General features: G+C 40.2%; 1 protein-coding gene and 1 pseudogene across 1 annotated transcript in view; one reads left to right on the forward strand and one right to left on the reverse strand.

The window, feature by feature from the left end:
* TIGAR (TP53 induced glycolysis regulatory phosphatase) overlaps positions 1-23,663 on the forward strand; it is a 28,577-nt gene that overhangs the window by 3,165 nt on the left and 1,749 nt on the right. Inside the window, exons 2-5 of the mRNA XM_059184550.1 lie at positions 7,146-7,183; positions 10,982-11,103; positions 18,916-18,993; positions 23,501-23,611. Of these exons, the coding sequence (XP_059040533.1) occupies positions 7,146-7,183; positions 10,982-11,103; positions 18,916-18,993; positions 23,501-23,611 (349 nt within the window). The remainder of the gene's footprint in view (positions 1-7,145; positions 7,184-10,981; positions 11,104-18,915; positions 18,994-23,500; positions 23,612-23,663) is intronic.
* Positions 21,870-22,213, reverse strand: LOC131838415 (cytochrome c oxidase subunit 6C-like; annotated as a pseudogene).

A 23,663-nucleotide genomic window follows, 5' to 3' on the forward strand; every position in this document is an offset into this window, starting at 1 on the left:
TTGCAATTAGTTGCCTACAAAGCCATCCCGTTTCACTTCCATTTTTATTTTTTTATTTGCTTTTTTTTTTTTTTAAGATTTTATTTATTTGTCAGAGAGAGAGCAAGAGAGGGAGAGGAAGCGTGCACAAGCAGGGGGAGAGGCAAGCAGAGGCAGAGGGAGAAGTAGGCTCTCTGCCGAGCAAGGAGCCTGATGCGGGGCTCCAACCCAGGATGCTGGGATCATGACCTGAGCCAAAGGCAGCCACTCAACTGACTGAGCCACCCAGGAGTCCCTTCACTTCCATTTTTAGCTAGCTCTTAAAACTTAAAAAAATTTTTTACAAACTAAATTAAATTTACTTTTTTTAAAAATACTTTATTTATTTATTTGACAGACAGAGATCACAAGCAGGCAGAGAAGCAGGCAGAGACAGAGGGGAAAGCAGGCTCCCCACTGAGCAGAAAGCCTGATGGAGGACTCGATCCCAGGACCCTGGGATCATGACCTGAGCCTAAGGCAGAAGCTTTAACCCACTGAGCCACTCAGGCACCCCAATTAAATTTACTTTTATTGACTTAAAGGTGATTAGTAAAGTTATTGATAGCAACACTGTTTCTTTCTTTTCTTCTTTTTTTTTTTTTAAATAAACATATAATGTATTTTTATCCCCAGGGGTACAGGTCTGTGAATCGCCAGGTTTACACACTTCACAGCACTCACCATAGCACATACCCTCCCCAATGCCCATAACCCCCCCCCCCCTTTTTTCTATAATGCTATCTCTATTGGCAGTTACTTTTTGTTGAATGCCAATAATTGTTCTGGTCGTTAATAAAGCAAGTATAGTAAATGCTAGGTCACCTGTAAACTTTTATAAACATCTTTGTGATTGTTTTGTTACTGTGGTATTTGTTTTCTGAAAATACAGTTGATCAATTGGGATAATTCCTCTCTATCAAATAATTCATTCAAAAATATGGAAGATTTCAAGAGCTAATAACACAGAAACTCTCACTAGATAGGTTGTGGGGAAAAAAATGTAACACCCAACTCATGATGTGTTTTTGTTTATAAAGAAGGTAGTCCTAGCTGTATTTATTTGACAGACAGAGATCACAAGCAGGCAGAGAAGCAGGCAGAGACAGAGGGGAAATTAGGATAAAGAGACAGAGAGGAATTAGGATAAAGCTTTATTCATGATTAAATATCAGGTGAGGCTTTGCGTTTCCATGTATGTGAAAGCATACTATTTTGAAACCATGCCCCCAACTCTATTAATTTCTTATGATTTATCTCCGTCTTGTGGCAAACAGTAGTTTTTGATTGAATTTGAATTCTTTACAGGGATATGATCGGGAAATTAAGTTTTAGAAATGACTCCTATAGAAATCCCATAGCCTATAAACCAGAGCTAACAAAATACAATACCTTTCGAAGTGAAGAACAGTGTAATAACCTACAAAAGGAATGATGCATATTTGGAGGGCCTATAAATGGCTGGTCATAAGACTCAACTTCTTGGCATAAGCATTTGGATTCTTGCAGAGTCGGGTGTTCTGCTTTGGAAATGGATCACACCGCAGATTTTGAAAATGAGTAGTGTTATTCCTGACTCCTTCAAAATATATCCCTCTGACCTTTCGGCTTCCTCTACTTTCTCTACCGCTATCACAAGCCAAACTTTGGTTAAGGGAAGTAGATTAATAGTAAAACTATTTAAGCCACCTACTTTTCTTTCCTACTCCCAAAACAAACTTTTAAACATTTGCCTTAAGGATTTATATAAACCTCTTGATAAAGCTGATAAAAGCTGTAAAACTAAATATTTATGAAAGTTTGGGGGGAAAAATCTATTTCTAGGTTTCCCACTCTGTAATATTTATAAAGGGATTTCAAGGCAAAAAATGTCCAGCAGAATGCCAGCAATTGTTAATAATATAATAATGTTGGCAGCAGTCTCTATTGACTTATAGCTAAATAAAATCCTTCATTATATCATTGCTATTTTTTTCTCCCTTTGTCAAAAATAGTTAGATGGTGTGGCAGTACCATTAGAAAACTGTCAGAGTACTGGTATTCCATTTTTTTATAGTATAACATTTTGATAATAGAATCTTTTATATTGGGGCTCCTGGGTGGCTCAGTGGGTTAAAGCCTCTGCCTTCAGTTCAGGTCATGATCCCAGGGTCCTGGGATCAAGTTCTGAATCGGGCTCTCTGCTCTGCTGGGAGCCTGCTTTCTCCTCTCTCTCTCTCTGCCTGTCTCACTGCCTACTTGTCTGTCAAATAAATAAAAAAAAAAACTTAAAAAGAGAGAGAGAGAGAGAGAATCTTTTATGTTATTCTGCATCTTACCAAATCAGCTATTGAGTTTAAACTAAAATTGTGAGCTATCTTTTTAGCAAGCATACAAGAAGTTCTGATCTGTTGAATTTGTATTTGTAACAGCCTGCACTGGCAAAATGATTACATTTCTGGCGCCTGGGTGGCTCAGTTGTTAAGCGTCTACCTTTGGCCCAGGTCATGATCCCAGGGTCCTGGGATTGAGCCCTGCATCAGGCTCGTTGGAGGGAAGCCTGCTTCTCCCTCTCCCACACCCTCTGCTTGTGATTCCTCTCTCTCTCTGTCAAATAAATAAAATCTTTAAAAAATTATTAAATTTCTCCTCATCCTTGATTATAAATTTATAAAATGAGCAGGAGAGCATAAAGTAGGCAATAAAGTAGGCAGAAGCTTTTGAGGTTCCTGTATAGAAGTAAACATGATATAGGGAAGGTTCTTTAAATTTTGCTGGAGATTGAATTGGCTACAAAGCTAATGTCTAAAGACGACATTACTTGTATTTAACAGCAGTTCTTTTGTTCTTCATCTCAGCAAGATTATGAGGCTGACACACAAAGTGCACCCAATGTTTGGGAACTATTTTCTGTATTAGAAATGACAATTTCTAATCCTCACCCTGGATGCTTTATCTGTCTGAATGGTAGAGATTAATGTCTTTTTTCACATCTAATTTGTATGATTTCTGAATAAATTTTAGAGTATAAGACATTAATATTAAGTACAACAATGATAATAATGGCAAATCAGTGCTAAGTAGTTCTGAGAAAATGAATTTATTTGTTATACATCTTTTTAAAAGGATGTTATTTATGTGAGAGAGAGAGATAGCAAGAGAAAGCATGAACAGGGGTGGGGGAGAAGGAGAAGCAAGCTCCCCGCTGAGCAGGGAGCCCAACATGGGGCTCTATCCCAGGGCCTGGTGATCATGACCTGAATCCAAGGCAGACGCTTAACCAACTGAGGCACCCAGGCACCCCTGTCGTATATTTTTTTTAAAGCTACATCCACATATTTTGAAATCAGAACAATTTTCCCTGGTCTTAACCTCTTCTCCTCTCATCCCTTCAATGATCATATTTATTAGTTTCTTATGTATCCTTCCAGTGTTTTCTTTGTTTTATTTTGTGCAGGTCCAAATGTTTATTCTTATTTCCCACCCTTCTAAAAAGGTAACATTTTAAAATATTATCCTGTACCTTGATTTTTTCCTTTATTATATTTTGAAGATTTTTCCATGTCTTTACATAAATCACTCTCTTTTTAGGGGACACAGTTACATAGTATTCCATTGTGTAACTACACCACTATCTATTTGTTAATGCGATCAGTTCCCTATTAATGGACATTTAGGTTATTTAGCATCTTTTGCTATTAGAAAGGATATCATGACTGGTAATTGTTTTAAATATGGATGAATGCAGATATTCCCAGTTATGGGGTTGCTGGATCAAAGGGCAAACAGATTTGTTACTTGGGTAGGTACTTCCATGGCCTCTCATCGGCACAGTGCATACACTGAGGTTCTATTATTTCCCAGGGTTTCTCCAGGTAATGGGCACGTTAGGGTGAGGCAACCTCTGGCTGTGCCTTTAAGGAGCTGGAGCCAGATAGACACACAACTGAAAAAGTGAATTAGCATACAGGTGGTAACTTATAATAGTGGTGCTGGGTAAAATGGAAGTGTAACATTGTGGGTGTTAAATGGGATAGGTAGGTGGGGAAATGCGCTGGGAAGGAAAGACTCCCACAGAGAGCTGGCTCTCTGTGTTGGGTCTTGAAGAATGAGAAAGTATTGGCCAGGTCCGGCAGTCTATGTTTTAATAAGCCCTCCAGGGGATTTTGATAACACCCTCCAGTTTGAGAACCACTGCTGTAAGCAGAGGTTGGCCAACAACTATTTCTGTAAACAAGGGACAGAGTACCAGGTTGAGGCCTGGGTTTGTGATTCTGACTCTCAGGTCTGATGGCATTCCTCTCTAGATCTAGGTAAATCAATCCTGTGTGAGGGCTTTTGTTTTGTTTTTTTAACTAGTGCTTTTTTTTTTTTTTTTTTTTTTTTTTTTTTTTTTTTAAACAGAGCAAGGGGGATGAGCCTTCACAGTAATCAGGGAAATACAAATTCGGATCAAACTGAGATAAACTGTTCTAGTGCCAGATTCGCATAAATGGGAAACTCTGACCTTGCTAAATGTTGGAGAGGATGTGGAACACTGCTGGGGCATGTAAATTGCTATGACCACTGCAGTAACATCTAATAAAGCCGAATGTTTGCATACTCTGTGGCTCAGCAAGTCTAGTGCTAGGCCTCTATCACTAGGTGTGGGTTAGCAAACTTTTATTTAAAGGGTAGGAAGTAGTTTAGGCTTTATAAGCCGTGCACTCTCAATTCCCCCAGTATAGTGTGAAAGAAGTCATAAACAACATACGAACACATGTGTGACCGAATTCCCATAAAACTGCTTATAAAAAGAGTCATTTGTCATTCCTCGAGTGTTTCTAGAACATGAATGTGCATCAGAATCACCAGGTGGCTTTATTAAAGCACAGATTAACTGGACCCCAACCCCTGAGTTTCTTATTCAGGGGTCTGGGGTGGGGCTGAGAATCTGCATTTCCAAAGCCTTCCCGCAGTATCAGTGATGCTGATCCAGAGGCCCTAGAGAATTTGAGGCACTCTCTACAAGGATATTCATAGCAGCTTAGCTCTAAACTGGAAACAATGTAGATATCAAGAATAGAACATATAAATACATTGTGGTAAACTCTTAAGCACGTTATACAATCTTGAGAAGGTAAGTAGCCACCCTCAGCAACACTGATGCATCTCACAAACAATGTTAAAGAACAGAAGCAACACAGAAGCAATTCATTATAAGGTTCAGGGAGGGGGAACTAATCTGTGCTATACATGGGTGGGAAAGCCATGGAGAAAGGCGAAGCCAGTGGTCATCTAAATGTCCACATTGTGGATCCACTGGGGGTGGGAGCACATTGTGATCAGAAAGAGACAAGGTCTAGGAGGCTGGCGGTGATCTGTTACCTTGGCTGGGGTCACCTGAATGTTGGCTTTATGGTATGTTATTTGTTTCTATGGTTTATTTCACAATTTTTACAGGATTTAAAATGCACTAAGTTGACTCTTTGATTTCTGGGTAGCTCTGTCCAACCAAGAACGACCTATAAACAGAACTATTGAGTGCTTACTAAAAGCTGAGCCGTGTTGAAACCCTTTATCCGCAATACAGTTTGCCTGGCCTGTATTCATTCAGTTACCCAAAGAGTCCTATTTAAAGATTTATGTATTTTTAGAGAGAGACAGAGCGTGCACACAGGTGAGGAGGGCAGTGAGGGGCAGAGGGAGAGAGAGGATCTCAAACAGACATCCCACCCCGCACCCGAGTGCACCCCTAGCGTGGGCTCAATCCCACAGCCCTGAGACACTTCACTGACAGGGCCACCCAGGTGCCCCAAGAGTCCTGTTTCAATAGGGCTATTGTTGTCCCCATTTTATAGACTAAGAATAGAGGCACCCAAGTCTAACCGAGCCACTAAGGATAGAGCAGTTTTGTTCCTTAGCCGGCTATGTGGCAGTGAAGTTTACTTTAAAGGGTTTTCACCTCTCATTGACACAGAATCATATAAATAGTGGGCATTTGATACCAAATGAGGAAACAACTTGATCTGAAGAAACCCATTCACTATTTCTACCTTCCATTTCCAATTCTTTGTCCAGTGTCCATGCAGAACAAATCAGCTCCTTTCTCCCAGTCCGCCACCCGTCCTTCGTGTCTCCATTTCCAGTGCCTGGTGCTCTACTTAGCACATAGAAAGGCCTCAAAGAATTTTCCACTCAGTTCTTGATAGCTTTTCATGTATTTGATTGCTTTTGTTGTAGGAATACCCTGCTGTCTCTGGTCTGGTCCAGGTAGCACAGCCCCCTCTACTTTCTTACCCGTCCAGCTTCAAATCATGGTTATTTTGTGATAAAGTTCCCACTCTGTTCTCTCTTCTGGTAACCTCAGGATTGAATTGGTTTGGCTTTTAAATTTCTCAAACCACAGTCCTCAAACCTCAGTTTTTCAGCATGGTCTGCAAGATAGTTGTCAGCATTATGAGAAAGAACAGCTTGAAATCTAGGAACTAGGAGAAGCCAGGACATCTGAAGGCCTGTGGACTTCTTTCCTACTAAATTCAGGTTCCCTGGCTCTTATTCAGTCCGGCAACAGACGGACTCACAGTTTCCTTGTGCTTGTAAAAAGAATTTTAGTCAATGTATTTATTTTCACAAGATTATTTAATAAAAATTACATATGTATTTTAATAGAATTTTCTTCTTACAGTTTACTTATGATTAGATTCATGATCTAAACATTTTAATTTGTGACAGTATGAAATTCTTGGCTCATCAACTAAATCATTAGACAATTGCAAATAGCAGTTTAGAACACGTGTTTACAGGTTAGATTATAAAGTATGCTACAGGGGCACCTGGGTGGCTCAGTGGGTTAAGCCTCTGCCTTTGGCTCCAGTCATGATCTCAGGGTCCTGGGATAGAGCCCTGAATCAGGCTCTTTTCTCAACAGGGAGCCTGCTTCCCCTTCTCTCTCTGCCTTCCTCTCTGCCTACTTGTGATCTCTCTCTCTCTCTCTCTTTGTCAAATAAATAAAATCTAAAAAAAAAAAAAGTATGCTACAGAGTTCATATGCTACCTTTGTGAATATCATTACATTGATGGTTTGTATCATTTCATTGATTTTTTTTCTCATTTCAAAAATAACATAATTTGGTAACAAAAGTTTCCCCCCCCCCTCTCTATTTTAGTGGTGAAACAAGATTAAACAAGGAGAAAATAATTCAAGGTTAGTATACTCTTAGCTTTTTCCTTTAGTGTTAATGTGATGTGTGAGTTAATCAGATTGGGTCGGGGAGGGTAGACCGGGGGCAGCTCTGTATTGTGAACAGCTTTAGAGAAAGTGTCATAAGCATGGAAATATGATCAGAGCAGATGGTCACCAAGAGGAATAAGTCTCTTAATTGAACTGAATGTAAAGAACAGGATTCCATGTTGTTTATAGGTAGCTTCAAGTGCCCAGTCAGCTGATTCAGGGGTTATGTTGAGTCTAGTGGTCTTAAAATATAACTGCTGTAACTTAAAATGATTTCATATTTGGAAACATGAAAGTTGCTGGCTGGTGTTAATGGTATTTTTCAGCTAAGATAGTTATATTATTTTTAGTAATAACAAAGAAGAGGTTTTAGAAAGAGAATTCCTATTCTCACGTGGGATTCTTACTTTATTCTGAACAGATTCTTCCTCCCTTGTTCTGCTAATTTGGGTTCAGACCTTTTAATCTCCCTATGATCCAGCAAGGCTAGCTTTTAAAGAATATCTTGGGTAAACTGTCAGCCAGACAGGCTATTTCTGTGCTGTGATTATAAAAGCGTTTATTTTTAATTTTTTTGCTTAGGGACATCTGGAGTTTGCAGAACCTGATTTTCATGCCCCATTCCCTCTTCTGAAAACTAGTCTGATAATTAAATGAACCTTTGTTTTCCAGTGACATGTACCCCACCCAAATTAGCCTCTGTACTTCCTGTGCCTCATCACCCTGTCTTTTAGTACTGCTCACCTGTCTCATTTCATTAGACACCGACAGTGGAGCAGCAATACAAATTTTTGTAGTCTCACCTGGTTTTGCTATTTGTTTTGTGTACATTCCCTACCTCTGTCAGTTAGATGTTTATTAGTTCTTTAAGTTAAAACATTCAAACCTTATATATTTCCAAGTGCCATTTTTATTGCATAACTACAGTGTTGATATGTAGTCATTTCATAGGTATTCAGCACCAGGTGTCTTAAATTCCCACTATGATTTCTTCAGTGACCCATGAATTGTTTAGAACTGTTTTTTACATTTCTGGATGACTGGACTTTTTGTTTCTGCTCTTCATCTTATATGATTGGCTTCCAATTACATTTTGTATTCTGACAAGATGGCTTATTTGATGATCCGCTTTGAAATCTGTTAACATGCTCAGTGTTTATGCATCTACCATTGTGTGCTTGAGAACAAGCTATGTTTTCTGATTATTGGGTTTAGAGTTATAGGTCAAATAATCAACCTCTGTTTTGTTGTTCAGATCTTCTACGTTTTGCTAATTTTGTAAATTTACTGATTTGCCTGCATGACCGAAATACCAGTTTATGGATGAGATGTGGGATTTGCCATGGGGATGGCCAGCTTATAGTTTAGTACCTGACATTCTGTCAATTTGTGCTTTATGTGTTCTGCTCTGATACAGTTGAGTATATTTTATTAGGCACATACACAAACTTAAACATTGTTCTGTCTTCCCAATGAATTGGGTCATTGATTACTTATAATATCCTTCCGATCCTAAGACTTTCATCATAAAGTCTTGCATTTCTGAGTATAATATAGCTTCTCTGGCTGTTTTGGGCTTGGAATTTGCCTGTATATGTTTTTCTCTTGCTTTCCTTTCAACCTTTCTGGGTGCTGATGTCTTAAGTGTCACCTCATAAATACTATGGAACTGATTTTGGTTCTGTTCCCCCACCCTTTTCCTACTGGCTTCAGAATGATAAACTATTTCCATTCTTTCAATGGTTACCTTTAAATTTTTACCATTCATATCTAATGAAGTATAGTATCAATTATCTCCTTTCCCCCCAAAATACAAGGAACTTATATGAATGTTGCTTAGTATCTTAGTCCTATCCTTTTAAAACCATAGGACATAAGCATTATTATTTGCTTTGTTATTTAGACAATGTTTGTTTACATTTACAAATATATTCACCGGTTTCTCTCCTCCTCATTTCTTTTCCATCTCAGACCTTCCTTCCTGAAGTGTCTTCTTTGAAAGGTCCCCTAGGCAGTTAGTTGCTGGTAAAGATAGTTTTAATTGTTTTTATTCCAAACAATTTTATTTCTATTCTATTCAAGCTTCTTTAGCCTAGACAATTTAGACTGACAGTTCTCTTAGCATTTGGAACATACTGTTGTGCTGTTTCTTTGGCTTCCATTGCTCCTGTTAAGAAGTCTTCTCTCAGCCAAATCTTATTCCATGGTAGGCAATCAGTCTTTCTCTGCATCTACTTTTAAAATCTTTTGTTTGATTTTAGTATTCTATAGTTTCCCTTAATATATCTAGGATGGATTTTTTTTTTTCTTTTAATTTATCCGCTTGGTGTTTTCTTTATCTATAGATTCATGTTTTCCATCATTTCTGGAAAATTCTCAGCCATTATCTCTTCATATTTTCTCTCTTCCATTTTCTTTCTTCTTTCTGGAGTTCCAGTCAGATATATGTTAGGGAATATCATTCTGTCATTCATGTCTCTAATAGAAGTGAGATGTGTTTCATCTCCTTTGTGCTTCATGTGGGGTAATACCTCAGCCCTGTCTTTGAGTTCATTGAGCCTTTCTGTGACTGAATCTGCCTTTATTCCCTGAGGGATTATTTCCCTTCTCAGCAATTCATAATATTTTTCATTATTAAAAGATCCATCTGGTTCTTTTAGAAAGCTCCCTGGTTATTTTTGATGGTTTCTTGTTAATTGCTAATTTTTGGGATTCCATCCTTATATTTTATTTACAGTTTGAAGTCTGTATCTGCTGATTTCAATGTCTGAAGTATTGATTCTGAATCTTCTTTTTGTTGTTTCTGCTGACTTTCATTCACGATGGATTATTTTCTTATATGTTAAGTTAATGACTGAACTATTATCTGCTCTTAGTAGAAAACTTGTTAGCCTTTATTCAGTCAGATTTGCTCTGAAGCGAATTGGCATTGGATTTTAATATATACTATTGACCTGAAACTATAGTAGTTTCCATGGAGGATCTCTGGCTTCCAGGAATGCTGAGTTCAGCCCTCCCCACCTTGCTGTGCCACGCAGTAGTCTCCCTCCCCCAGCTGCTCCCTTGCTTGTGCTGATATCCTGGCAACTCCATATTTTTAATGTTAATACTCAGATTTCAACTTAGGGTATTTTGGTTGCTTTGCATTTCCTCTTAGAGATTTTCCTTAGACCCTGGGAGCAGAAAACACACACATACACAAACACAACCATTTAGTTCTTTTGCAATAGAAGGACCCTTTAGCCCTTCTCCTAAAAAAGGAAGGTTCCAAAGTTGTTGTTGTTGTTGTTGTTGTTGTTAAGGAAAAGGAAGGAAGGAGGAAGGGAGCAAGAGTGAGGGGCAATAATACAATATTGAGCATTTGGGCAGTGGAGGTAAAGAAGGGAAACTATTTAGGTGAGGATCCTGCCTTTCAAATGCAGCACCTGGGTTAAGAACATAAGATCAGAGCCAGCATTAATAAAATACAGCTAATGAGGGGATGGACAGACACGAGAGAGGGGAGCTGGAGACAAATGAATATTCTCATCATCATCTGATTACCATTAGGCAGACATTCTTTTGGGAAACATTTGAATACCTGAGCCTTTATAGGATTATAGCTTAATTTTACTTCCTTTTTTGGTTTTCTGAAAAATTATATAGAAGGGTACCCAAGGAAATCTTTTAATAAAATGTAGATAAATTCTATTTATATTTTCTTACATGTGATTTATTTGCATCGGTTATATTTACATTTGAGTGTTCTTATTCCTTCTCTGACTACCACAGGACAAGGAGTAGATGAGCCTCTTTCAGAAACTGGATTTAAACAAGCAGCTGCTGCTGGTATATTTCTTAATAATGTGAAGTTTACTCATGTTTTCTCCAGTGACCTCATGAGGACGAAGCAGGTAAGTTTAAAGTCAAGGTTAAGATTGATGAGTCAAGGGGTGCCTGGGTGGCTCAGTGGATTAAGCCGCTGCCTTCGGCTCGGGTCATGGTCTCAGGGTCCTGGGATCGAGCCCCGCATCGGGCTCTCTGCTCAGCAGGGAGCCTGCTTCCCCCTCTGTCTCTGCCTGCCTCTCTGCCTCCTTGTGATCTCTCTCTCTGTCAAATAAAATAAATAAAATCTTTAAAAAAAACAAAAAACAAAACAAAACAAAACAAAACAAAACAAAAAGATTGATGAGTTCAAGAGTCTCAACAGTTATAACCTTAAAAACTGCTTCCAGAATCTGTAGGAAATTCAGTCACAAGCAGATACCATCCCCAGTCCTCTCCTTCCCTGCCAACAGAACTTCTTTCTCTTCATTTTACTTTTGTACTTTATTTTGGTAATCTTTAAATTAAAGTAGCTTGGAGAAGATGTCTAACAAAGTATCTTTGCAAAAACAAAGAAGGTTTATGAGAGAGAGCCAGCAGAAACACCAGACAGGAGAATTTAACCCACAAAGACATCAAATATTGGAATCCAGACACAGTTAAAAAAGAAAACAACTATGTTACTGTCAAGAAATAAAAGACATGTTTGAAATATCTTTAGGGAACAGATTAGTAGAGTTTACTATATAAATGACCCCAGAGAATTAAAAAGGAACCAAATATATTTCTAAAGACTCCATGGAGGGAATAATTCCCCATGAGGGAATAAAAGGCTTGGAGTATAGTCTGCCTGCATATAAGCCACTAGTGAAACAGAACAAAATTTGTGGAACAGCTGTTTACAGACATTGGACTTCAGACAGTGTGGGCCTGTGATCGCCAAATGAAGTGAAACAAATGAGGTGAGCCTTGGATTGTCCTGGTCTTCCACCTGATGCAACTTTCCGATGCTGGTAGGAAAGCCAGATAGAGCCAGTGGCCTCAGTGAGTTGAGAAGACAGCACTTGGGATTTGGGGAGATTAAATAACTAAAGATTGTGGGTCAGAGTGTTGGAAGAGGGAGCTACACAGAGAAAGAACTCTAGAAATATGGATAGAGAAACCCTAAAATCCTTAGTGGACTAGAGTCTGCCTATGCATAGGTGAAATTGCACGAGGCCAGGTGTAAAACAACTATGGGAGAGAACAGTTGCTGGGGAGCCAAAAGCCAGACAATGTCAAGAACTCCCACAGGTTGGGAATCATTTGAGTTGCTACCATCCAGAGTAGAGAGATTTTGTTAAATATATCAAACATGCAATGGAAACTTCAGAAAAATCACACCTTAACAGTGAGGCTGATCTGTGCTCAGAGGAACATAATGAGGAAAGAAATAAAGATACAAAAGAACCAAATTCATCTTCTTGAGATCAAAATACAATATTCTGAAATGAAAATTTGACAGGAGGGAATTACTAGCAGGTTAGATACTGTTAAAGAAGAGGTCAGTGAACATGAAGTCATAGAAATTTGAAATAGAGAAACAACATCCCCAAATTAAGAAACAAGACTAAAAATGGAAAAATGGGGATACCTGGGTGGCTCAGTTGTTAAGTGTCTGACTTGTGATTTGGGTTCAGGTCATGATCCATGGGTTGTGGGATTGAGCCCCATGATTGAGAAGGGAGTCTACTTGAGATTCTCTCTGTTTGCCCTTTCCCCCACTTGTGTGCACTCATGCCCCCCCCCCCCGCCCGCGCTTCAAATAAATAAATCGTTAAAGAATACAATGAAGATCCTCAATTGAGGGACCTGAAGTGGATCCACACCTATATGGTCAGGGTGTTTTTGTTGTTGTGGGTTTTTTTCTTTCTTTCTTTTTTTTAATTGGTTTGGGGTTTTTTGGTCAGTGGATCTTTTTTAGTCCTCTCCTTATTATTATTTTTGAAGGAGTCTGACTAAAGGTTTATCAGTTTTATTGATCTTTTCAAAGAATCAGCTCTTGGTTTCATTGATCTGTTTTATTCTTCTTTTAGTTTCTACTTCATTTATTTCTGCTGTTTATTATGATTTCCTTCCTTCTGCTGGTTTTAGGTTTTGTTCTTTTTCGAGCCCCTTTAGGTGTAAGTTAGATTGTTTATTTGAGATTTTTCTTGCTTCTTGAGGTAGGCCTGTGTTTCTATAAACTTCCCTCTTAGGATAGATTTTGCTGCAGCCCAAAGGAAAATCTTGGGAAAAATTGTGTACCCTTGTGTTTTCATTTTAATTTGTCTCCATGTATGTTTTGGTTTCCTCTTTAATTTCTTGGTTGACTCACTCATTATTTAGTAGTGTGCCTTTTAAACATGTGAAAGAGCATGTATTTGTGCTCTTTCCAGATTTTTTCTTGTGGTTGATTTCTAGTTTCATACTGTTGTGGTTAGAAAAGATACATGGTAGGACTTTGGTCTTTCTGATTTTTGTGCCCTAATAATGTGCTCTGTTCTGGAGAGTGTTCCATGTACACTTGAAAAGGATGTGTAGTCTGCTGTTTTAGGATAAAATGCTGTGAATATATCTGTCTGTTAAATCCAGTTGGTCCAGTGTGTCATTTAAAGCCACTGCTTCCTTGTTGATTTTGTTTAGATGATCTGTTGATGTAAGTGGGATATTAAAGTTCCCAACCATTATTGTATTCCTATCAATTACTGCCTTTGTGTTTGTTATTAATTCATTTATGTATTTGTATGCTCCCTTGTTGGATGTATAAATATTTACAATAGTTTTATCTTCTTGTTGGGTTTTTCTGTTTATTATTATATAGTATTTTTCTTTGTCTCTTATTACAGTCTTTGTTTCAGTCTATTTTGTCCAATATCAGTCTTGCCCTCTAGCTTTCTTTTGATACCCATTTGTATGATAAATGTTTCTCCATCCCCTCACTTTCAATCTGCATGTGTCTTTACATCTGAAATGAGTCTCTTGTGGGCAGCTTATAGATAGGGTTTTTTTTTTTTTTTTAAATCCATTCTGTCACCCTATTTCTTTTGATTGGAACGTTTAATCTATTCACATTCAAAGTAATTATTGACAGGTAAATATTGAATCTATCTTGATGAAGTCCCAGTAATCCATTTTGTGTGTTCTTCATTTCTGATTGGTTCTTTCTTTGTGTTAAATGCCTCACTGATGTCTTCCACTTTTTTCTCAACTCCAGTGAGTATCCAGTGAGCGTTACTTCAAATTCTCCATCGGCTCTGTCACTTATCTCCATTTCACTTGGGTCTCTTGCTGTGATTTTGTCCTTTTCTTTCATTTGGGGCATATCCCTGTCTCCTCATTTTGTGTAACCCGCTGTCTCTATTTCTGTGTATTAGGAAAGTCAGCTACATCTGCTGCTGTTGAAAGTCATGGCCTTATGACAAAGAGGTCCTCTAGCATCCTGCAGTGCAATGTCCCCTCTTCATCAGCACCTGGAGCTTCAGGGGTGTCTCCTATATGCTGTTGGCTCCCTGCTGTCATGGCCAAGCCGCTTTTGCCTTCAGACCAGTCATGCGCAGTGACTCTCTTTGCCTGTTGTGGGCAGGGTTGGTCCCTGTGTTGTTAGTGGGCCAGTTTGGTGGGGCCACCTTGGGCTTGAGTTGAGTCAGACCAGGCATTTGCCAGAGCTGTGGTAGCACCAGACTGCAGGGCAATCCCCCCCTCCCTCACCTTGTTGTCCTCCAAGAAGCTTTCATTGGTGGGCCGGGCCTGCTGGCAGACCCGTTATCTGCCTTCAGCCCACTGCTGGGGCCACAGTGTGATATGTGTCCAGGGCAGGAGTCACTTTGGTGTGGCGCTGGCCACTGCCTGGGCTCCTTATACACCGCCAGACCCGTGGCACCACCCTGGTTGGGCTGGGCCAACATCATATTGGAGGCAGTGGATCCCCAAGGTGCTGGGGGGTAGGGTGGCAAGTTAGCAAGTTGGTAGTGAACGCCTGCCTTGCTGGGTCCCACGGAGGACATGTGCGAATGCCTTAGGGCCCTGGGCAGGAGATGGCGCATGTCAGCCCCAATTTGTTCCTGGGGAGTCTCCTTGTGACTGCTGCTGCTCTGGACTTGCTCTGAGATTAGTAAAAAACTCTCTCTCTGGTATGCTGCAGGTATTTTTCAGACTGCTGCTTCTGTGCTCTGTCTTGCTGGGCAGTTTGTTGTGCTGTCTCTTTAAGGGCTTGGATTCAGCTTGCTCTTGCTCTCAGGGCTCTCCCAGAGCCAATCCTCTTGGTTTTTTAAATTTCAGGTTTTAAGCCAGGCGGTTTGTAAGAACTCACAAAATTTGGACCCTCTGGTTTTCAAAGCCAAATGTTATGAGGGATTTACCTTCCCCACACGTGCTTTCCGTGCCTCCTGATGTGAGGGTCTATTTCTCTTCCTTCTCCAGGCCTTTGGCTCCCTCCCTCCTGTGGGTGGCCTATGGGTCTGTTTCGTTCCCCATCACGTCTCTGTCCTTCCTACAGTCCTCAATGTGGCCTCTTCTCTACCTTCAGTTGTGGAATATGTTCTGCCTGTCTTTGGGTCATTTTCTGGGTTACTTACACTGATGTGAATGTTACCTAGTTGTATCCATGGGAGAAGGTGAACTTAGGTTCCTCCTACTCCACCATTTTCCCTGGAAGTCAGAATCTTTTTTATCAGTTGGGTTTTGACAAGAGTGCTAAGGTAATTCAGCACGTGAAAGATATTCTTTTCAATAAAATGTCCTGAAACAATAGGCTATCCATATGGAAAAACATGAACTTTGGCCTTTACCTCCTATAACACAAAAATTAACATAGTGGATCTCAGCACAAATCTGAAAGCTGAATCTGTATGTCTTCTATAAGAAAACAGAAAAAAATCTTTATAAGGGTTTCTTAGTACAAAACATAAATAAGATGCAGTTGGGAGAAAATTATAAATGTGTATATTATATATATAATGTGTGTATATAGCTGACAAATTATCTAGGTTTATTTTTTATTTTTATTTATTTATTTAGTTAGTTTATTATTTTTTAAATTAACATATAATGTATTAATAGCCCCAGGGGTACTGGTCTATGAATCACCAGGTTTACACACTTCACAGCACTCACCACAGCACACACTTTCCCCAATGTCCATAACCCCACTACCTTCTCCCTAGGTTAACTTTTTAATCGAAATTTTATCTAATTTTTTTTTCAACTCAGTAATTAGACAAATACTCACTTTCAAATGGAGCTGAATTTGACCAGGCACTTTTTAAAAGAAGAGACAATATGGACGGTCAGTGAGCAGATGAAAAGATGCTAGGTAGAATTGATCTTAATGGGAATACAAATTAAAACCACAGTAAGATACTATTACCCGAACATTTGAAACTGCCTAAAATAAAAAAGATAAAAGAATGTGGAACAACTAGAATTCCTACATTGCTAGTTAGAATGTAAAATGAACAACTACTTTAGAAACCAGTGCAAGTTTAACATATATTAAGCATATGATCCAGCAATTTCGGTCCTAAGAATTTATCCAGGAGAAGTAGCATATGTTTACAGAAAGACTTGTATGTAACTTTTGAACACCCTTGTTTGTAATAAGCAAAGAATCGGATCGCCTGTGCTCAACAGTAGGTGAATGGATAAATGAACTGTGTTACCTTCACATGGTGAACTACAGATCAGCAGGAGCGTGGAAGGGTCTCAAAGACACGCTGAACCAAAAAAGCCAGGCACAGAAAAGTACATATTGGAGGATTCCATTTATGGGAGACTCTAGAAAAGACAAATCTAATCTTCAGTTATGTAAAGCAGATCCGTGACTGCCAGGAGCCAGGAGTGGGAGGGATTGACTGGGACAAACACGAAGGAATCTTTTAGGGTGACAGAATTCTTCCATATCTTGATTTTGGTGGTATTTAGATAGGTGAATACATTTTTTAAAACTCAGTGAATTGTACATTCAAAAAGGTGTATTTTTTTTTGTTGTAAATTGTACCTCAATAAAATTGATTTAAAAATACAGAACACGTAAATAAACCAAAAATGAAAACATCAGTGGATGTACTGAATTATAGATTAAACATGGCTGAAATAGTCGCTAGCTCTCATAAGTAAATGCAAGATAGTAACTGAAATGTAGCACAATGTAATAAACAGACTAAAATATAAGAGCTTAAAGGAAATCAAGAAATGATGAAGTCTGGTGTCTTTTAGAAGGAGATATTAAAATGGGAAAGGGGTCAAAGTAGTCACAGTTGATAATTTTTCAGAACTGTTGGTTCTAGTGAGTGTGAAAAATCCCACTCAAGATAAATAAAAAGAAACCCATATCTACGCTTACAATAACAAAATTGCAAAGCTCCAGAGGATAAGAAGGACAAACATCATCCACTAATGGCCAGTATTAGACTCTCAACAAATTTGTTAGTATTAGTAATTAGTTTTTATTTTTAACGTACTGAGTGATAATAAAGACTAACTTAGAGTTTTATGCCCAGCAAAACATTTTCTCAAGTATAGGTGATATGAAGACATTTTGGACAAACAGGCTATAAAGAAACTTTGAAAGGATAATTGAAGAAGGAAAATAGTGCCAGAATGGAGGTCTGAGTTTCAGAAAAGATTGGTAAGCAAAGACATTGGTAAAGGTAAAGGTAAAGGTAAAGATGAACAAATATTGATAATAGAGAACCATAATGATGACAATGTTTAGTTTGTGGGGAGGAGATCAAAAAGGCAGATAGTGGACTTAAATTATTTCTACAGTTTTGCAAATACCGTGTCTTGCTGATCAAAAGTAACCAGGCGCACCAGGAGAGAAAGGACTGTGAACAAAAATGAGACAAAAGACAACAGAAGAGCTGTAAGAGTTCTTTGATAACTGGTTACCAGACCTGGACTTTAAAATAACCGTTGAACGCATAGATTAAAAAATGGCATTGAGAATTTCAGCAGACAACTGGAAATGATGTAGAAGAACAAAGTATGAATTCTAGAACGGAAAATAAAACTGAAATTAAGACTTGGTAGATGGGTTTAACAGTAATTTAGGCACACCTGAATGGAGAATTAATGAACTGGAACCTTTTCTGTAAAAGGCCATATAGTACATATTTTAAATTTTATGGGCTGTATGCTCTCTGTCACAGTCGTTCACCTCCGCTGTTGTACTGTGAGAGCATCCGCAAACGATATGTAAGCAGTTGTGTTCTAATAGCTCTTCATTCACAACAACAAGCCACGGTCTGGATTTGGGCTATGGTTTCCTGACCTCTGAACTAGAAGATAGTACAGAAGGAAATATCCAAATTTGTGTGAAGAGACAAAGGGTGAGCAGTACAGAAGAGAGGCAACTTTCACAAAGGAAAATTATTTCTGTTTTTTTTTTTTAAGATTTTATTTATTTGAGAGACAGAGTGAGGGAGAGAGCACAAGCAGGGGAAGTGGCAGAGGGAGAAGCAGACTTCCCACTGAGTGGGGAGCCCAACTCAGAACTCAATCCCAGGACTCTGGGATCATGACCTAAGCCAAAAGCAGATGCTTAATGAACTGAGCCACCCAGGCACCCCTCTAGGTTTTGTTTTGTTTTGTTGTTTTTAAAGATTTTATTTATTTATTGACAGAGAGAGATCACAAGTAGGCAGAGAAGCAGGGAGAGAGAGAAGGGGAAGTAGGCTCCCTGCTGAGCAGAGAGCCCGACTCGGGGCTCAATCCCAGGACCCTGGGACCATGACCTGAGTGGAAGGCAGAGACTTTAACCCACTGAGCCACCCCGGTGCCCCCAGGTTGTTGTTGTTGTTTTTTTACTATGATGTATTTTGACATTTGGGCCAGAATGACTATTTTTATGAGAAAAGAAACTGTTGTTTTTCCGCTTTCAGACTGTGCATGGGATTTTGGAGAAGAGCAACGTTTGCAAAGATTTGACAGTAAAGTATGATTCAAGACTTCGAGAAAGAGTAAGTAACTTAATTACATATTTTTCTTCACCATGAGTTATCAGCAAATCACCTCAGTTTATCTGATGCATTCTTTTTTTTTTTTTTTTTTTAAAGATTTTATTTATTGACTTGACAGAAAGAGAGACAACGAGAGAGGGAACACAAGCAGGGGGAGTGGGAGAGGGAGGAACAGGCTTCCCGCTGAACAGGGAGCCTGATGCAGGACTCGATTCCAAGACCTTGAGATCAGGACTTGAGCCAAAGGCAGATGTTTAATGACTGAGCCACCCAGGAGGCCCTATGTGATACATTCATTTTTGTTTTTGTTTTTGTTCTTTTAAAAGATTTTATTTATTTATTAGAGAGAGAGAATGAGAGAGAGAGAGCATGAGAGGAGGGAGGATCAGAGGGAGAAACAGACTCCCTGCCAAACAGGGAGCCTGATGCGGGACTTGATCCTGGGACTCCAAGATCATGACCTGAGCTGAAGGCAGTTGCTTAACCAACTGAGCCACCCAGGCGCCCTATCTGATGCCTTCTTGTGAGGGATGTGGAACCAGCTAACACATGTTAAGAACCTGCTGTGTGACCGTGGCTGTTACATATGCTCATACATAGTATCTTATGTAATTATTGAATTTGTGTAAGGCAGGTGTCCTACATTGTAAAAGCAACATCTGTTCATGAGAACTAGTGCAGGAGAATTGAATATAAAAGTGCAAAGTTCTCATCTCAGCCTCCCTATCGTACTTCCTGAGTTTAAGCTTCAATAGACTCTATTATGCCCATTTTATATATATTAGAAATGAATCTTGATGAAATGGTGATCTAGCTAAAGCCACACCTCAGTTGCAGATCTGCGATTTGACCCCACGTCTCCTCCTAGAGTGGCAGTTTTTGCTCCAGTGCAGGCCTGTAAGCAGGCTGATGTCCCTGGCAGCCCTGTGATTTCTCCAGTACCTGGGGAGGAACATCGAATGGCTGGGACATCTCTAAAGACTTGCTTTTCATAACTTGCATGCGTTCTCTATGCTTGTCCAAAATATACACCACAACTTGCTCAGAGCTGCTGCTCAGAAAGGTTCCCTCTGTGCGTGAGAAGCCATGGCCCAGTGCTAAACCAGCATTGTGAGTTCAGTGGAATGCTGGGCTGGGCCTGTCACCCCCAGTGGGGAGAGTGGGAGCATTGGCTGGGCTGTCTTCTCACTCCGTGCTCTCTTCCTGAGTAGCTCCATCCTCCCCTGTGATCTCAGTGGATGTCCATGTATATATTTACGTTCAGCTGAGATCTCTTGCCTAAGCTCACGTATCAAACTACCTACTTTTTATTTCTGCGTGTGTGCCCTGCGGCTCAGTGGGAAACACCCCCTTGTCTCTCCCCAGTTCCTGCTTTTACCCATTTGTTCAGACCACACGTTCTTGATGTGCACTTGCCCCCCACCTGCACATCCTACCATCGTCTTGTCAGTTCTGCTGTTGTATCGTAGTTCCTGAGCGCCCCATCCTTCTGCGCACCCACTGCGGCTGTCCTGTACATTCAGTGTCCTCTGTCTCCTAGCTCCCCTGGAACAGCGATTCTCCCGTCTTCTGACTCGTGCTCGCTCTTCTCATCTGATCTCCGTGCTGTAGCCAGAGTAGTCTGGAAAACATGGTTGCTGTGCACCTGTGTAGAACAGTTCACTATTTCCATTTTACCTTCAGGAGCCATCCAAGCCCCAGCCTGGCTTATCAGCATGCTGTAGGATACAATCTGTTGCCTCCATCTGCCTCCTTCCTCTTCCCTGTGCTCCGTGCCCAGCCTTAATAATACCAGCGAGCATTCGCACGGTGCTCCCCACACACTGGCCCCGCTCCAGTCCCTGCAGCTTTGTTAATCTTCACAACACCCCCCTGTCGTAAAGACTTAGAAACCTCATTTTTCCAGCTGCAGAAAGCAAGGCACACAGAGGTCAAGTCTGCGCCCAGCATCCTAGAGTTAGTGTGTGGCACAGCTCAGATTGAGACTGAGGCCACCCGGCCCTGGATTCCATGTTCTGCGCTGCTGGTGACAGGCCTCTTGCGGATCTGCTCAGAGTCATCCAAACACCCTGTGCTCTTTCCTCCCTGAACTTCTGAATCTGTACTCCACTCCACCTGGGATACGTGCTCTCCAAACCTGGCCAACTTCTGTTCACCCCAAGGCTTCGACCTGCTGCCGCCCCACAAATGCACATTAGCTATCTCTGCTGTGTGTGTCCATGTCTGGTAGTTCCTTCCATTATGGCACTGTTCCCTTACTGCTCTAAGTTAGTACCCCACACACTGCGGTCTCAGCAAGGGTGGGGAGCTGTGTGTCCCTCCGGGTCTCTTCACTGCTCTCGCCTCATTGCCTGATGTGTTCCAGCACACAGTATCTAATGAATGCATGTTTCTATTCTTAAAAAAACAAACCAAGTAACGATGTTTAGTGTTCTCCTTTATAATACAGGTTGTTCCGGTTATAGGTGAGGATGTGAGAATTTGAGCTTGGGAATTGGAAGAGCACCTGACAACTGTGCATATGGTCTTATAAAAAAAAAAACATTTAGTTGTAGGACTTCTGTCTGATGGCGATGTTAGAATTTTGGGGCACCATCAGTGTAAACCTTAACAAGTGATTTGTCTCAATATTTTATTAAATATGTTATTATGCAAGTAATCTGTTATCATTGTAGAGAATTAAAAGTAAGAACAGTTTGGGCTAAAAATTTCTACCCTGCACAGATAACTGAACATTTTGGTGTGTGTGCTCTTGACCTTTTTTCATGTTTGTCTGTCAGTCTATCTGATTGTATACGCATTTTTCTAAGTGTACCCCTACTAGATGTGGTTTTTTTTGTTATTTGTTAGTTGTTTATTTATCAAGACAAACTATTCCATAACCCAATATTCGTGCTTCATAGTTCAGGAACACAGGTCAGTGACAAACTTCAATTGACTCAACCCAAAGAAATTCTTTACATTCCAAATCACTTTGCACTCTGAAAGATACCAGCCCTCCTCATCTGCTCAAAATCTTTCACGGAATCGTAATTTCTGCAGAAATATGCGTATGCCTTTTTTCTTGGTTCGGCCACAGCAAACTTCTAGAAAGTTGCAATCCCCAGGGATACAACAACGTGAAATCGCAGACGCTTGGCCAGAAGGCCTCGCATCTGAGGTTCCGTCAAAGCCCTGGAAGCCATGGTAGTTATTCTCCTCTACGCCAGCCTCAAACCTAACGCCCTTCCTACCTGATCACTATATGTGTTTTTTAAAAAGATTTATTTATTTAACTTAGAGAGAGGGGGGAGCAAGCACAACTTGGGGGAGAGGAAGAGAATCTCAAGCAGTCTGCTCTCCAGTGAGTGGGGAGCCTGACACGGGGCTCAGATCATGACCCTGAGATCACGACCTGAGCTGAAATCAAGGGTCAGACGCCCAACTGACTAAGCCATCTAGGTGCTGCTCTATGTGTTGTTTTTTAACTAGTTTTTCTCCCTGCGTATTTCAGTGCTAATAAATGCACATGGATATGATCACCTAATTAGTGACTACATTATTCCAATATATGGATCTTGCATAGCTACTACTGGTGGACTCCTGGGTTGTGATTAGATTTTGCACTGATATAAATAATGTTAAAATAAACCTTCTTTGCAGTTCTTTATACACACACCTAATACATTTCCTAGAAGTGGAATTGTTGAGTTTGTACTTTTTTTTAAAGCCTTTTATACATATTGCTAAATTTCCCTCTAGAAAAGCTGTGCCAGTTTATACTTCCATGAATGATGTAGGAGAAAGTTTTTCTCACATAGACACTAGCAATTGGTAGTCTCTTCGGTCTTCTAATTTAATAGTTTCTGAAAGATGCCATTTTAATTTCTACATTATAGATTCCTGGTGAGGTAGATTTCCTATTTCTTGGTCACTTGTATTTCTTCAGTGACTTGTGCGTCCCTGGCTGTGGCTCAGTCTTTATGAATCTAAAGAGCTAACGAGCTTTGAAAACACACAGATCTGGGTTTGAATTTCAGCTCCACTGTATTGGCTGTGGGAATGCTGGCAAGTTGTTTAACCTCTCGGAAACTCCGCTTTCCCAATTATGAATATGGAGCTGAAGATACCCATCTCATAGTGCCATTGTTAGGATCAAATGAGAGAGTACGGATACTGCGTGTGAATAGGAGGTGGCTGACTGAACCATGGTGCACTTCGCGTGTTAATCTCTAGCCCTGGAGTCTGTGCAAGTCTCTGTATTTGCCCAACAAAGCCCCACTGTCTCCTTGAGTGTGCTGTTCCGTACAACCCATCTGGCTACGGTGGACAATTTAAGGTGTCACCTGTCTTCTTTAGGGCTTGCAGCCTCTACGGAGCATGTTCTCATGATCAGTTTGAAAGATAATGAAGTGGAAGGAAACCAAGCTTTTTGCCACAATGATTGTTCCAAGTTTGTCGCAAGTGTGTACGTAATCGTTGTATCGCAAATTCACTAGAGGCACTTTTGTCTGTTGGACCATTGCAGAAATACGGGGTTGCAGAAGGCAGGGCCCTAAGTGAGCTAAGGGCCATGGCCAAAGCAGCCGGGGAAGAATGCCCTATGTTCACACCACCTGGAGGAGAGACCTTAGACCAGGTACGTAGCCCTGGGGCAACTTGCCACATGGATGAACTTGCCAACATCAAAG

This window comes from Mustela lutreola, chromosome 8, assembly GCF_030435805.1.
Source record: "Mustela lutreola isolate mMusLut2 chromosome 8, mMusLut2.pri, whole genome shotgun sequence".
Classification (NCBI taxonomy): domain Eukaryota; kingdom Metazoa; phylum Chordata; class Mammalia; order Carnivora; family Mustelidae; genus Mustela; species Mustela lutreola.